The 17,307-nt window shown below is 38.6% G+C and overlaps 1 protein-coding gene across 5 annotated transcripts in view; it reads right to left on the minus strand.

Annotated features, from left to right (window-relative positions):
* The window catches only part of LOC106868963 (solute carrier family 22 member 4), a 38,973-nt gene continuing 21,666 nt past the window's right edge, over window positions 1–17,307 (minus strand). For all 5 annotated transcript variants that reach the window (XM_014914435.3, XM_014914438.3, XM_014914437.3 and 2 more), the window contains 6 exons: window positions 16,022–16,462; window positions 14,189–14,323; window positions 11,676–11,758; window positions 9,349–9,475; window positions 4,034–4,106; window positions 1–444 (listed from right to left, as the gene is read on the minus strand). In XM_014914435.3, the coding sequence (XP_014769921.1) occupies window positions 226–444; window positions 4,034–4,106; window positions 9,349–9,475; window positions 11,676–11,758; window positions 14,189–14,323; window positions 16,022–16,462 (1,078 nt within the window). In that variant the 3' untranslated portion in view covers window positions 1–225. The remainder of the gene's footprint in view (window positions 445–4,033; window positions 4,107–9,348; window positions 9,476–11,675; window positions 11,759–14,188; window positions 14,324–16,021; window positions 16,463–17,307) is intronic.

The raw sequence follows: 17,307 nt of genomic DNA on the forward strand, positions 1-17,307 counted from the left end.
TTCAAGGAGTTTATTTTTTTTATTGAGTTTAGTGGTGATTGATCTCCCCGATAGTAAAACAATGATGATGATGATAATGATAATGGTGATGATAGTAACAAAAACGACAAATGTACATAAAAAGAATATAGGCGTGTCCCCCTCCGCTCTATAAATCAGTTTATTAACACCAGTAACATAATCCCAATGAGGCTACCTAACTTGTCTTCTTCACCTCCCTCTTTTTCAGCTTATTTCTCCCTGTGTGAACTGTTTTTCAGTGGCATTTTTCACAGTCCGACAGCAAAAGATTTGATAGAAAGGTTTCTCAGACCATCCTTCAATTTGTTCCACAGACTCTGGCAGAGCTTTCAGGTGGGTTTCAGGTAACAGCAGGACTAGAATAGCACCAATTACATTCAGCACACCAAAAATAATTAATATCACAAATGGTATATCTTTTGTCTGAAAGAGAAATAAAAGTATATTAAAATTTGGAAATTATGATTCCAACAATGAAAAAGCCCCAAGTGGTCTCATTAGAGAAGATTTTCCATAAATAGATTTAACAATTTTGGAAACAGAACTAATATATAATATATGAATGGGTGTTGTATAAAATTGGACATAAACATGGTCTTTAAGATATCCAAAAATTACGTGTGTACAAACATGCATACAAACATATATACTCACATATACACGCGTGGCCCAGGAAGGAAGAAAGCATCCTCCATAATGTCCACTTCCAGTTGTAGCATATCTATAAAACACTTTACCCACATAATTCCTCCCTGTTTTTCATGCAATCTCAACTTAAATTGTTCTCGGATGCCCAGTTATGCATTGCTAAGCTAAGATATTCTCTTGTCTTTCAATCTTTTCACTCATCCATTCACGATTAACACTTAATATGTACTATTATTTACGTTTATTTATTTATTTATGTATTATTTATTTACTAATATCTTTCGTAAACTAATTATTTAAATTGACCCTTCAATATATAACTTCCTAAATCTCCCTTTCTCTCAGCCTTTGTTCCTCCTTAATTCGTCATGTAATTTTCTAAATGGAATGTCTTCTGCGGTCCTGTGTTCTCAAGCTGGCTACATATTTTTTGTACCCTCTATCTAAATTAACCCTTGCTTGTTTGTGGTGCGCCCGCCCATTCCCACCACCAATACTGGATCTCTCTCTCTCTCTCTTCTCCCTCCACCAACACCGGATATCTCTCTCTCTTCTCCCACCACCATTACAGGATATCTTTCTTCTCTCCCACTACCATTACCAGATATCTCTCTTCTCTCACCAGAAACCTCACTGGTGGCATCCTCTATCACACCTGCAATCTCTTCTCCCTCTCAAACTCCCAGAACAAATGCAACTAGTTTAGCTGCCCACCTACTTAATTGGCTATCTTTCGACTTAACTCAAAATTTGTCAACAAACTACTCAATAATTTCCATGGACGTATCGAAGGGAATGTAAAAGCTAATGGGCAATACACGTGTGCTTGTTCTGTGTGTGTGCATGCATGGGAAGAAATAAGAAGAATAGTACGGAAAATACAAAAAATATTTAGCAAACATGAAACCCGGAGAGAACAAGCAAGGGTTAATTTAGATAGAAGGTACAAAAAATATGTAGCCAACTTGAGAACACAGTAGGGAAGAAGAGATTCCATTGAGAGAGAGAGAGAGAGAGAGAGAGAGAAAGGGGGAGAGAGAGAGAGAGAGAGAGAGATTTAGGAAATTATACATTGAAGGGTCAACTTATAAAATTAGCTTATGAAAGTAGATATTATTAAATAAATAATACAATTATCTCTGCCTATGGCCCCACAAGCGGGCCTACCAAACGATCAGAAGGACCACTTTTATGACACCCTTCTACAGGCCACCTCAAAGACGAGTGGCAATGACCTCGTCTTTGCGGCTGGTGATTTTAATGGGTATGTCGGACTGCAATCCGGTATCTTCTATGGTGTTCATGGGGGCCATGGAATTGGTTCCCAATACAAAGAGGGAACTAGGCTACTGGAGTTCTGTGATGCATGCAACCTATTAACCCTTTCATTACTATATTTCAGACCAAAATACACCCCTCATGAGTTTCAATTAAATTCTAAAATAATCATGAATTTAAACTAGTCTCATTAAACACCTGTAACTTTTTTTATTTATCAACATATTAATGTGATATTTGGAACATAATTGAAGAAAGGGCTCTTAATCAATTCTATTGCATAATTTTTGTCTCAAAGTTCTCCACGTACTGGGGTACTGCTAGTGTCTCTCACATGTAAATATTGGTTCGGCTCCACGAATCGTACTTGCGTCATAATACTGGAAACATATTCATTGCCAAAAGGTTCCTGATTGCTCCAGTAATTTGTTATTCTGGGTAATTGTCTAATACCCAGAATAATATTTATGGCAAAAAAATGCCCTTATTTCATCTACAGTTTCAGGAAACCACAAGCTATCTTTTTTTCCAGCTTGTTTACATTCTGCGTAACGGTTTGTTTCCGCAGTAATCATTTCAAACAAGCATGCTGGAAAAAATAAGAAAAAGAAGTCTAAAGGTTTCGCTTCCTGAGAAAGACTATGGGTTAGACCCTGTCTCCTCAGAAAAATTGTTAATAAAAATATTTTTTAAATCTTTACTCCAATCTGGTGTAAAATCATCCTCGCTGTCACCGTCGCTGCTTTCAGTTTCGGATACAGAAATATCCGATTCATTATCGTTCACCACGTGCTTTTGTAGCTCATTCATTCTTTTCTTCGATATCTCCATATCTTCTGTTGAAAAACCTTCAAATTCGGAATCACTGCTTGATAGCATGAAACTCCTCTCCATCTTCAAAGTTGAAAAAAATTAACGCCGCAAAAAATGTGGAAAAAAATCTTCCAAACTTCACTGAGTTCAAATATCACGCTAAACAATGTCGGATACAATAACTCAACTGTTTGCAAAGTGAAATCAGGTGTTTTAACGAATGTACTAACGAGATTTGGGTTCAAATATACATTTAAATAACAACGGGGGGTACTCTCGGCCGGCTACAGACGGGTTGGTCTTATGAACCAAAAAATTTTTCGGCCGGCTACGGCCGGGTTAGTAACGAAAGGGTTAATCTGCAACACTAACTTCAGGAAGCCAGACAGCCACCTGATAACCTATCAATCAGGCAACTCTGCTAGACAGATTGATTTCATCCTCACCAGACAGTGGGATGCAGGGTTGCTCTTAAATACAAAGACTCTCCCTGGTGAAGAGTGTACCCCCCAGCATAGACCAGTTATTAATGACTTTAGACTTAAGGCCAGAAGGATGCCAAGAAGACCAATCCAGAAAAGAAGGATTTAGAAGCTGAAGAACCACACAGCTACATATTGATGTTACACTGGCACAAACCCCACCAAAAAAGAAGTTAAAGTCACACTGACTTCATCTCAAAGACTGGTTGTATTTCAACCTTTGTCAGCAGCATCACATTTGTACACCTGTTTTCCATGGTTGCATGGGTCAGACATTTGTTGGATAAGAATTGACCAGATCCACTTCTTATCACCATCTTTTACCTGTTTCCAAACAAGTTAACATTTCTTCATGATTAGACATGTTTTCATGGAAGGCTGGAAAGAATATTGCTTGCATGACAGTGACATTCGTTTATAATTATTATGTGATGTCAAGACAAGAAATTAGTAACACACACAACAATAAGCTTCTTTCACTTTCTGTGTACTAAATCCACTTAGCTTGGGGCTATAGTAAAAGACACTTGCCCAAGAAACCATGTGATTGGGAAGTAAAATCCTTATGATACAGCCACACCTGTAGAAGCAGAGATAGCTGTGAGACATTGATGCTCATCTGGCACATGTCATCAAAGAAAAATGGACGTACAATGCTGGCAATGATGAAGAATTTTGATTGAGAAGTTAACTTACAGAGGGGTAATATTTAATTTTGCAATTCTAATGTATTTAAGTGCATGATCTCAACAGATATGAACAAATGAGAGGGGTTGATTTTGTCTACTTACTGTTAAAAGTATAATTGGTGCAAAAATTCCGCCAAGATTTTCAAAAAATGAAGCAAAACCCATTGCTTGATTTCTGTAAAAGATAACAATAATAAAAAGTGTTATTTTACTTTTGTTGAGATGTACAAAAAAGAGACACACACACACACACACCTTCCTCTTTCATTGGTATGCTTAACACTCAACTTACAGTATACACAAACTTTTAGCTCAACTGTCATTGTACATATACATACATATTCAAACGTATATATATCGAAAGGTAATACTTATCCCCACTTAAAGATGAATCCACATTTAAGTGAGGATAAGTATTACCTCTTGATATTGATAGGGCCTCAGTTACTAATATTTACACATATGATATACATACACACACTTATATATACTCACATCTCTACGTACATATATATATAGACATATATAATATATACATATACACATACATATATATAGACATATATACACATATACATAAATATACACATATACATAAATATACATATATACACATATACATATACATATATCCTTTTATTTTTATTATTTTATCTAGATCCAGCTCACGAGCTGTGGCTATGCTGGGGCACCACCATTTGGTGTTGCTACATAATTATTAAACAATAAGAAAAAGAAAAAGTACACTTAGTATTACCCATTATAATAGGTTTATCACATCCCTTTAAAAAGTTACGGACCAGCACCAAGTTATATATATATATAAACACACACACATATATATATACATGTACATTTATATACATATACAAATACATATATATACTAGCAACGAAAAATGGTGCCTGTACATCAATATGAAGCAGTGTAAGGAATGGCTTAGCCCCGGTAAACAAGCGACACCACGCATGAAACAAGATCTTCATCCGCATAAAACGATGTTGTGCATATGGTAGGACTGGGAAAGGATTATCTATTACGAATTGCTTGAATGGAACGAAATGGTCAACTCGGAACTCTATATTCAACAGATGGAATGACTCAACATAGTTATTCAGGAGAAAAGACCTAATGAGCAGCATGGAGTTCTTCTGCTGCACGACAATGCCCGCCCTCATATCACCAATATGACCAAGGAGGCCATTCAAATGCATGGCTGGGAAGTGCTGCCACACCTGCTATACTCTCCTGATTTGGCACCAATGGATTTCCACCTCTTTCGAGCTCCTTCAAATGCTATGCACAGAGTTTTGTTCAATACTGATGCAGAATTCAGAGCTTGGTTGGATCAATTTTACGAGTCGAAATCGAGTGATTTCTACCAACGAGATACAAGAATTAAGATGAAGAGGAGCTTCAGCCAGAGTCCACACTAGAATAGGGAGTATATTTCTTGCAGAGAAATGGGTGGATAAAGTCATAGAGGTAGTGAGGGTGTGTGGTAGAGTACTTAAACTCAGGCTAGTCTTGCAGAATGGTATAGCTACAGTAATCTCTGCCTATGCCCCACAAGCAGGCCTATCAAATGAACAGAAGGATCACTTTTAATAAATTCTTCTGCAGGCTACTTCAAAGACAAGTGACAATGATCTCATCTTCATGGGTGGAGATTTTAATGGGCATGTTGGACAGCAATCTTGTATCTTCCATGGTGTACATGGAAGCCATGGAGTTGGTACCAGAAATGAAGAGGGAACTAGGCTTCTGGAGTTCTACAATGCAAACTGATCTGCAACACCAGCTTCAGGAAGCCAGCTAGCCACCTGATAACCTATCAATCATGTGACTCTGGTTGCCAGATCGATATCATTCTCACCAGACAGCAGGATGGATGGTTGCTCTTAAATATACAAAGACCCTCCCTGGTGAAGAATGTACCCCCAACATAGACTAGTTATTAGTGATTTTAGACTCGAGGCCAGAAGGATGCCAAAAAGCAGACCAATCTGGAAAAGAAGGACTTGGAAGCTTAGGAATCCTTCACATGGTCAGAGATTTAGGGATATCCTTACCAAGAAATTTGATGATAGGGAGGAGGAGCTACAGTCATGTGACATAGAAGGCAGCTGGGAATTCCTGCAAGACAGCTTGCTGAGTGCCACAGACCAAATCTGTGTCTGGTGCAAAGTCCCTTCCAGACCTAGGGTAACATGGTGGAACAATACTGTAGAGAGGGCCATCAGGGTAAAGAAACAGGCTTGGAATGCCTGGAAGAGTGGGAGGTAGCAGGAGAATGTATCAGATAGCCAGAAGAGAAGCTGAGAGACAAGTATATATAGCCAAGAGAGTAGCAGAAAAGATGTTTGCTGATGTTCAGCAACGTGAGGACCATAGAACTGAAGTATTTCGAATTGCAAGACTGTGTGTGAGAGAAAACCGTGATGTCATAGGAGAGAACTGTGTCCGCTTGAATGATGGTGCCCTTGCATTTAATGATTCTGCAAAGAAAGAGGCTCGGAGAAGCCATTATGTGGAGATTGAATGGGAGGAGGACCCAATGCCAAAGGTTGAAACAGTTGATGGACCAGCTATCCGAATTGACAGTACCCAGGTAGATAAAGCATAAGGATGTGAAGACAGGGAAAGCATCTGGCCCATCAGGAATCACCACTGGGATGCTTAAAATATCGGGCGGTGTGGGTTATGGTTTTGTCATCCGCATCGTAAATCAGGTAGTTCATGAAGGAGTCATTCCCAATGACATACACCATAGTCAACTGTTACAAGGGGAAAGGTGGTGCCTTAGATAGCAATAACTACAGGGGTACCAAATTATTGGATCAGGTGATGAAAGTTACAGAGAGGGTCATAGCCCAACGAATTAGGGAGAGGGTTAGCCAAGATGAGATGCAGTTTGGTTTTGTGCCAGGCAGAAGCACCACTGATGCTATCTTTCTGGTAAGACAGCTGCAGGAGAAATACCTAGCCACAGATAAATCTCTGTACATGGCTTTTGTTGATTTGGAGAATGCCTTTGACAGGGTATCTCTGATCGCTTATCTAGTGGTCAATGTGGAAGTTGGGGATAGACAAGTGGCTGGTAAGGTGAGGGTTGGCAACAAGTAGAGTGAAGAATTCTGAGTAGATGTAGGGGTTCACCAAGGATCAGTTCTCAGCCCCCTCTTATTCATTATAGTCCTCCAGGCAATAACAGAGGAATTCAAGATAGGCTGCCCCTGGGAGCTCCTCTATACTGATGACCTTGCTCTAATAGCCAAGTCACTGCCAGAACTGGAGATGAAGTTTAGGGTATGGAAGCAAGGTCTAGAATCGAAGGGCCTTAGGGTTAACCTAGCAAAAACCAAAGTCTTAGTAAGTAGGAAGGCTGTCAAATCACAATCCCCTTCAGGTAGATAGCCCTGCTTGATCTGTAGAAAAGGCATGGGTAGAAACTCTATAGGACATACCCATATGGACACATAAAAGGTGCAGCAATATCAAAGGAAGGCTCATCGGAAAAATAGTTTTTGTGTGTGGCAGATGCACTGGGGCAATAAACACTGAATGTACAGTAAACAGATTCATTACATGCCAAGGAGAGAAACTAGAAGTAGTTAATAGCTTCTGCTACCGAGGTGACCAAATCTGTAGTGGGGGTGGCTGCTCTAAGAGTGTAGCGACTAGAGTAATAACCTGGGCAAAGTTCAGGGAGCTCCTACCTCTGCTGGCAACTAAGGGCCTCTCGCTCATGGTGAAAGGTAAACTGGATGATGCATGTGTGCTACAAGGTAGTGAAACATGGGACATGAATGCTGAGTACATGCGTAGGCTTGAAAGAAATGAAGCTAGTATGATCCACTGGATATGTAATGTCAGTGTGCATACACGACGACAGTGTAAGCACCCTGAGAGAAAAGTTGGGCATAAGAAGCAGCAAATGTGGTGTGCAAGAGAAGCGACTGCACTGGTATGGTCATGTGTTATGTATGAATGAAGACAGTTGTGTGAGGAAGTGCCACTCCCTAACTGTAGAAGGAACCGGTGGAAGAGGTTGACCCAGGAAGACATGGGACGAGGTGGTGAAGCACGACCTTCGAACATTGGGCCTCACAGAGGCAATGACAGGAGGCCTTTGGAGGTATGCTGTAATTGAGAAGACCCAGCAACTAAAGTGAGATCGCAACTACGCATGTCCAGCCCTGTTAAGAATACCCCTAATGCATCAGGTGATATATACTTAAGAAGACCTGTTGAGTCAAGTAAAACCAATATCATAGCTGTAGCCAGTTCCCCCTGACTGGCTCCCATGCTGGTGGCACGTAAAAAGCACCATCTGAACATGATCGATGCCAGGTCCGCCTGACTGGCTCCCGTGCCAGTGGCATATAAAAAGCACCATTCGAACGTGGCCAATACCAGTACCCTGTGCCAGTGGCATAGGAAAAGCACTATCTGAATGTGATCGATGCCAGGCCTGCCTGACTGGCGCCTGTGCCGGTCGCACATAAAAAGCACCCACTACACTCTCGGAGTGGTTGGTGTTAGGAAAGGCATCCAGCTGTAGAAACATTGCCAGATCGGGTTGGTGCCTTGTGCAGCCGCTGGCTCTCCAGACATCAGTCAAACCATCCAACCTATGTCAGCATGGAAAACGGACGTTAAACGATGATGATCACACACACACACACACATGCTGGTGACACAAAATATATAAATATATATTAATGACAAGCAACCAAATCCACTTGTATATTGTTTGTTTAACTGTTTTCCTTAATATCCATTGTTCCTTACTAGTATGACAGCAGGCAATGGATGCAGTATCTTTACAAATGGATGTTCTCCCTATTCTCATCCCATATTTTTTTTCATATGTAAGGGATTTTTTTTATTCCAGGGAATTTTAAAGTGTGGAGTTAGCAAACGATTTGTTGACAGCAAATATCAACAAGCATCACCGGTTGCAAATGTCTGTACAGACACACATGCATGAATGTGTGCGTGCGTGCGTGCATGTATGTATGTGTGAGTGCTTGCATCATGCACTGGTTATAAACAAACATTACCATCATACAAGCAGTTGCATTTGTTTGCAATCTCCCATACAAACAGGTCTGGATTTGAAGAACAGATGCTGCTGAGAAAAGGTCAGGGTTGAGGACAAGAAGAGCCTCTGACTGTAGAAAACCCTAAACAAATTTTGTCCCACTCATGCAAGAATGGAAAAGTAGACATTAAAAATGATGATGAAGGTGATGAAAAGTTATGCATTCTATACCAGAGACACAATGAAATAGCTGTAGGGGAGTGACTCCAAGATTCAATGAACTAGTTGTTAGTGCCACAATGAATAAAACAGAGATAGGGATGTGAGAAGAAGAGAGAAAGAGAGATGTTAGAAGTTGGAAGATAAATACCTGATAGCCGTTGGGAAAAGTTCTGTAAAGAGAAGGTATAATATACTGTAGGATCCACTCATGCCAAACCTACCAACCATTGTACAGAGTATTGTAAAGATGTATATCAGAGGTGTCTGGAAAGTATCTGAAGAGAAAAACAAAAAACAAAAAAAAAACAATCTTGTAAACAGCTACACAATTCTTTTCTGGAAGTTTAATACTTTAGTGTTTATAATCCATAATGGCTTATTTTATCAACTGTGAGAGGATGAAAGACAGTCAAGCCAAGCGAGGTTGTTTATTTGCCACAATGCCTTGAAAGATACAATAAAATACAATAAACAAAGAACTTGCAAAGATATGCTGGCCAGGGTAAATGATTTATATAAATATACCTTCCTGTAGATATATAGGTCTTAGAGGATTTGCTGGAACCCTTTTCCAGGCCATTTTCTACAGTTGGAGGCTCTTACTGTCATCAACCCTCACCTTTTCTCAGCAGCATCTGTTAATCTATATAAATACATATATTTTGCTTAGGCAAGTTCTACATAACTTGGTGTAGAACTCAGTATATTTATGCTTCAGAATGAAGCATTAGTTGAGTATAGAGTGATAGTAAGAAAATGAGATGACAAAGGAATAAATGATTATTTTATGAACTTCATTAGCTTACAGTTGTTTCTGCTATAAGATGTAGTGGACTCGTTGTTGAGTGCTTGCGTAATGCCTTACAACTTCTAACAAATCTAAAACCATTATGGATTATAAACATTTGTGAGCTGAGGGTGCTGCTGTATTCTGTTTGTTTAAATGCAGGAGTTGATGTGCCATCAGGAGGTGAAGCAGATCTGTAGGTGCTTCAGCCCCTTCCACCATGACACCAGAGCTGCCTGGAGTCACTTACCAATGTAGGCAACAAAACTCCCACACAACATAAGCTTTGTCGAGTCAATGCTTGTTCTTGTGCACAACTCATCCTCTCTTGAGCTAGAAGATATAATGGCTTGCTTTCTCAGAAGCTTTTGACAATTTTTTGGCAACATCTTTTCTCTCCTTCACAACAAGTTCAAAACTTCTGAGCATCAAGTGAACCTGGGTTCCAGCAAATCCTCTAAGACCTATATATCTCCAGGAAGGTATATTGCCTCCAATCCATTGTTTTCACAGAATTCAACCAATTCTATTTTCTGTCTTTCCTGGGGAATATAAAGTGGTGCATCTAGTCTAAGCAATGGACTCATTACATTGGACACAAAGTCACCTCAGCCATATGATCTCCAATATAATATACCCCTAACTTTTTATAAACTCATCATCATCATCTAAACTGGTATGGTTTGACAGGATCTGACAGATCCAAGGACTGCACCATACTGCAATGTCTGCTTCAGTATGGTTTGTATGAGTAAATAACTTTCATAATGCTAACCATATTACAGACGCATATTGGGTGCGTTGTTTTCATAGCACCAACACTAGTGAGGTCACCATTAAGACCCCCTTTGGCTAAATGGGACTACAGTGAAGAGGAAGGCAGCTTTATACTAGATATTACCTGGAAAGAAATAACACTGTTATTAATAAGAAGAGTTAAAATTAATGCAGGCAAGATTTCACAACTCTAGCATCACTCTTTTATGGTCGGCTTCTGAACTTTTCAGCCCACTTTCGTAAAGAAAAAAGTCATTGTTCATAAACTGAGATTATCTTTTAAAACCATCAAAGTCTGATTCCTCATCTCTATTTCCAAATAATTCCAACTATTTTCCTTTATTTAGTTTCTCTTTGTAATTACCACCTTAAGTAACAGGTATATTATGTTTCTATATGTGTGTCAAAGTGTAAATAAATAAAGTATAGAAAACAATCACTGTATATAGTTAGTACAAGAAATAACAGTTGCCTGAGCTAATGAATAGAAACACCTGTAAACCAAAATGTCATGGGTTTGTCCTAATGACAGTGGTTTTCCTACAATACACATCCTGTATTTATAGTAATACAAAATCCCTCAATTACAACTACTGGGGATTGATAAAAAAGAAAAAGCATCCAGTACACTCTGTAAAGTGGTTGGTATTAGAAAAGGTATCCAGATGTAGAAACTTGTGAAAGCAGCCCTCTGGCTCATCAGATCCTGTCAAACCACCCAACTCATGCCAGCACATAACCTAGACATTAGATGATATTTTTTTTTTCCCTACCTGAAAATGGAGGAAATACAATATCATGGATCATTTTTAACTGAACACAGCAGCCATTTGGTCAGTTGACTGGTACATTGATAACTACACACACATTAGAAAAGATTTCAAATTAAAGTGGCTAAGAGGATCACTTACAAAAGGTGATTAAAACGTATGCTATCAAGTTTGAAAAGCCAGCTATTAGCATCATTGCTGACATGGGATAGCGGCAGCCTAATCTGTGGAAGAGAACAGAATGGACGTTTTTACTACAGAAACAAACAGATTAAAATACTGGCCACGTGGATATAGAAGTAGAATATTACATCTTCAATATGATTATTTTATGTAAAAAAGAAAATACATAGAACATATGGTGAAATAAAATATGACCTTTCCAGACTTACTGAAAGAATGTATCTCACTCAAATCGCTGAAAGATAAGGTAATTATCAACCAATATAAATTTAGAATTTATGAAAGAACACAAGAAAAATGATGAGAACTATAATGTGACCCATGCACCAAATGAACTATTGAGAGACACTAGTGAGGGTGTCTTCTGCCATCTCCCCTTATCCTCCCCATACACTATGCCTGCCTCTCCTCTCACTCTATTGCAAAATACTCATTCACAAATCATCTTTCTCTCTCTCATCCTTCCCCTATCGACTGTGCTATTATTATTATTCTGCCACTCTTCCCCTGCTTCTGTACTGTCGGTCATTACCTACTCTCACCTACTTTCCCCTCAATTCATATACATCATCAGTCACCCCTCCACTCTTGTCCATTACTCACTACATCCAGTCCTCTATCCTACCCAATCTCTACAGTCAACACTTACTCTAACCTATCTTCACTCCAATGTACAGAGTGCAGATGGTATTTGGGGACACATGCATTTTTAATCATTATTTTATTTCACTAATTTTTATTGAACTTCCATTTCAGAAAATAACAATGACAGGTCCTATGCTTACTAATGAAGAGGCATGCTATGATTGTGATTTTGAAGGCTAAGCATGAAGTTTTAGAAATTTCTCACTTTCTGAAAGTTGCAAGATCTTTTGTCCACAAGATTCGATGTGAGTTAGAGAAACTAGATGGAAGCGTATTACCTGTATCAAAACGTAAAAAAAACATTGAAGACAATCCAGAAAAATCAATGAGGTCAATTGCCAAAAAATTTCGTGTGTCAAATAAAAGGTGCAGCAATATCAAAGGAAGGCTCATCGGAAAAATAGTTTTTGTGTGTGGCAGATGCACTGGGGCAATAAACACTGAATGTACAGTAAACAGATTCATTACATGCCAAGGAGAGAAACTAGAAGTAGTTAATAGCTTCTGCTACCGAGGTGACCAAATCTGTAGTGGGGGTGGCTGCTCTAAGAGTGTAGCGACTAGAGTAATAACCTGGGCAAAGTTCAGGGAGCTCCTACCTCTGCTGGCAACTAAGGGCCTCTCGCTCATGGTGAAAGGTAAACTGGATGATGCATGTGTGCTACAAGGTAGTGAAACATGGGACATGACTGCTGAGTACATGCGTAGGCACCCCCCCAAAAAAAAACCCCAGAAATGTTGTGCATGAAAACATCAGATACAAATGTTACATGATGAAGAGAGGTCAATTCATGTCAGAGAAAAACAAAAGAAAACTGTTTAATCAGATCCAAAAGACTTTTGAACAAACTTAAAAATCCATCACAAAATGATGTGATTTGGTTATTTTTATAAAAATACAGTTTTCCTGTTATTATGTAAGCAATTTTTTAAAACCATAAATCTGTCCTCAAATACTATTCGCACCCTGTATATTTATCATCAACCACTCTCAACCCTTGTTCTTCATTTGTTATATTTTCCCCTTCACCCATTCCTCATCTCTGACCATCCTTCACTCTCTCCATACACACTTGCAACCTCTACCCACTCACATTCCCTGTTCTTCTGTCTCCCCACCCCTAATTCACCTTTTTGTATCTTGAGGATTCATTCCAACACCTCATCAGAAATATTTTATCTCTCTTCCCAGCTTCACCCCAGTCACTCCCACCTTCTCTCCTATAATGTAGGTAGCCATGTAGCTCCTCCACAGCAAGAAATCTGTTCTGACCCCCCCTTCTCTCATACTTTAACCCCTCATCTCCTAGCATAAAGCTGCCTCTCTGTCTACTGTAGTTCTACTCAGTAAAAGGGGATCTTAGTCTTGCAAACTGTAAAGCAATGGGGAGAAGAAAAAAAAGCACCCAGTACACATTGTACAGTGGTTGGTGTTAGGAAAGGCATCTAGCTGTAGAAACTATGCCAGGACAGACACTGAGTACAATACAATCTTTGGACCTGTCAGATTCTATCAAATCGTCCAACCCATGGATGATAAGGATAGCGAAAGCAGAGTAATTCAAGAGAAATATGCTAATAAAAGGGTTAAAACCTTTTAATACCAACCTGGTGCAATGATATAAACTCCTTGTTATTGAAGTGATCAAAATTAAAACCTTCCATCTAAATTTCAAGTTAATTTATGTTCCAAACACAAGTTTAATAATGACAAGGTTATTTTATTGAATTCTTCATTACTTTCATGATGAACTGAAACAAGGGTAGTGTATTTCAACAGAAACATAGTAATGAAAGGGTTAAGGGATTTTGAGAAAATAACTTACTTGTTTGCTATCAACATTGTCACTATATATGCAAATATCTCACAGATTGCAGTCCAGAAGAGATTCCAAGATAAGTTTCCTGGCAGAGATGGTGTACTGAGAATTATTCCAAAATAACTTAAACTGTTTATTGTCCTGGAAACAAACATAAAAGAAAATTTTATAGGTATGTATATCCATATGTGCACATACATGCATGCATGAACACACACACTGTTGCTTTTGTTTAGCTCTAGGTCAGTCCTGACAGAGCAGATCTATGATCAGAGACTTTCTCACTGTAAGCATCTTACCTTTTTGTATATCTAAAACTACACTCAAATTTTTGACCTTGTGACTGCTAGAAATTTTATTAAATGTTTTTGTAAAGAACAACATTTAATAAAATTTTATGTTCTGATTTCAAGTCTCATCATGACTGGCTTTGCCTTTCATTTTCCTGGGGATGATAAAATATCAGTCAAAATACTAGATTTAATTTTGTTAATGACATCATTTGCTGCTGTTTGTGGTCTTGTGTTTATGTACAAATCATTGTTATTGAAGAGAAAGAGCAATGGGATGGCAGAACTATTGAAGGGTCAGGCAAAACAGCAGTGAAATGGCAGACTCATCAGAGGGCTGGGCAGAGTACCTTGCTGTGTTTAGTTACAGCCCTTTACATTCTGAGTTGAAATCTTGTGAAGGTCATCTTTATCATTCATTCTATTTTATTGAGAATGACCTCCCCCACTCCACCCCAAAAATGTGTGTGCCAATGTATGAAATTATTATTATTGTAGCAATCAGTGGATTGGCAGAAATGGTAAAAATGCTCACAGGTCTTAGTTTCATCAAGCTATTTTCTGAATTCAGTCAAATACAGTCATTCTCTGATTAAGTTACCTAATTAAGATGGAGGATGGTAATAAAATAAGTACCAGTAATATAATAGGAAACTGGCAAGCTGGCTGTGTTATTGGCAAGTTAGACAAAATGCTAAGCAGCATATCTTATGGCTCTTTACATTCTCAGTTCTAATCCCACCGAGGACAACTTTGCCTTTAATCCCTTTGAGGATTAATAAGATAAAGAGTCAGTCAAGTACTGGGGTCATTGTAATTGATTTCCTCTCTCCCCTGAAAATTGCTGGCCTTGAACTTTGCAATGTACCAGCATCCTATTCAAGGGAATGTTGGAATGTTGTGATCTCAGTCATTTATATGTCATAGAAACTGGGTAACCAGCCTTATTGAGTCTTAGGGATCAAGAAAAAAAAATTGTGTAGTAAGAAGTTTGCTTCCCGACCACATGGTTTAAGGTATAGTACCACTGCATGGCACCTTTGGTAAGTGTCTTCTACTATAGCCTTGGCCTTGTGAGTAGATTTGGTAGAGAGAAACTGAAACAAGCCTGTTGCGAGTGAGCGTGCGTATGTATGTATGCACACATATGTATCAACCTAGGTGCATGTGTCTTTGTGTCTGTTTGTCCACCACCATTGCTTGACAACCAGTGTTGGTGTTTAAGTCCCCATAACTTAGATCAACAAAAGAGACTGAGAGAACAAGTACCAGGCTTAAAAAAAAAGTATTGGGGTTGATTCATTCAATGAAAAATTCAAGACAGTAGCCCCAATATGGCTGCAATCTAATGATTGAAACAAGTAAAACATACACATATAGGAAAAGGCTTAATTCAGTAGCTACGCCCACCCACTCCTATAGTCCTTGACCAATAAGTCTTGTGTCTAAATGAAAATTCAAACTGCATAAAACAAAAAAAAATCTTTCCTCGCTATTTAAGAGCAGCATGACATAAGTATAGAATATAGAACATATGAGGTGGACTTACGATATATAAAACATTATAAGTGTATATCCCAGCATTCTTGGTGTAGAAAACAATGACTTGATGTTTAATGTCATCAGTTCTGTACACTGCCAAGTGTCATTCTCTGTGATATTTTTGTTACTATTTCCAGGTTTAGCACAAGGGTTTTCTGTAGATTCTGCAGGTTGTTCTTGAGAGTCTTTTATTGAATTCTTGCTTTGGTAGCTTTTTTGTTCATAGCTGCTATCCTGTGATTTATTCAGTGTGCTATTTGAAGGAAAATCATTTTTCACTTTAATGTCATTTAGCAATAAATCATGGTTTTGAGAATGTTGCAATGTTTCTAAATTAAAATCACAGGGTAGATTTTTTTTATCCCATTTTGCAGCACACTTAAAAATTTCCATGATTTTTCCAAATTTTTTGTGAGTAAATAACCAGGATATTGACTCAGGAAGGTGCCTAGAGAAAAAAAAATTAAAGAGTATTAAAAAATATATTCATATTGATAAATTATGATAGAGCATTCAGCTGAATGCCCTGCAGTATTTGTTTCAGCTCTTTACATTCTGAGATCAATCCCACTGTGGTCAACTTAGCCTTTCATCCTACCAGAGAGGATAGCATTGACTGACCCTGCCTCCCCTCAAAATTGCTTGCCTTGTGGTGCCTAAATTAGAAACAATTATTATGATTATTGCATTGAGGGTAGCAAGCTAGCAGAATTGTTAGCATACGAGACAAAATGGTTAGCAGCATTTCATCCATCTTCTGAGTTCAGATTCTGCTGAGATTGACTTTGCCTTTCATTCTTTCGGTGTCGATAAAATTGGTAGCGATTACGCACTGGGGTCGATGTAATCGACTTAATCCCTTCCCCCAAATTTGAGGCCTTGTGCTTCCAGTAGAAACATTATTATTATTGAAATGATAGAGTTGTTAGGGTATTGAACAAACTGCCTGGATTTCTAGACAGATACACTGTCCTAGGACTTTTCATTCTTCTAGATCACTCTAATATATAAAATACCAGTTAAATATCAGGGTCAATTTCCTTGAGTTCACCCCTCGCCCCAAAATCTGTCACCCTGTACTCATTATTACAATTCACCTATGAAGGCAGCGAGCTGGCTGAATTGTTAGCATGCCAGGCAAAATGCTTAGCAGCAGTTTTTTTATTACCCACAAGGGGCGACATTCTGAATTCGAATTTCACCAAGGTCAACTTTGCCTTTCATCCTTTCAGGGTTGATGAAGTAAGTACCAGTTGTGCACTGGGATTAACGTAACTGACTTACCCTATCCCC

This window comes from Octopus bimaculoides, chromosome 16 (assembly GCF_046866305.1).
Source record: "Octopus bimaculoides isolate indiv1 chromosome 16, ASM4686630v1, whole genome shotgun sequence".
Lineage (NCBI taxonomy): Eukaryota > Metazoa > Mollusca > Cephalopoda > Octopoda > Octopodidae > Octopus > Octopus bimaculoides.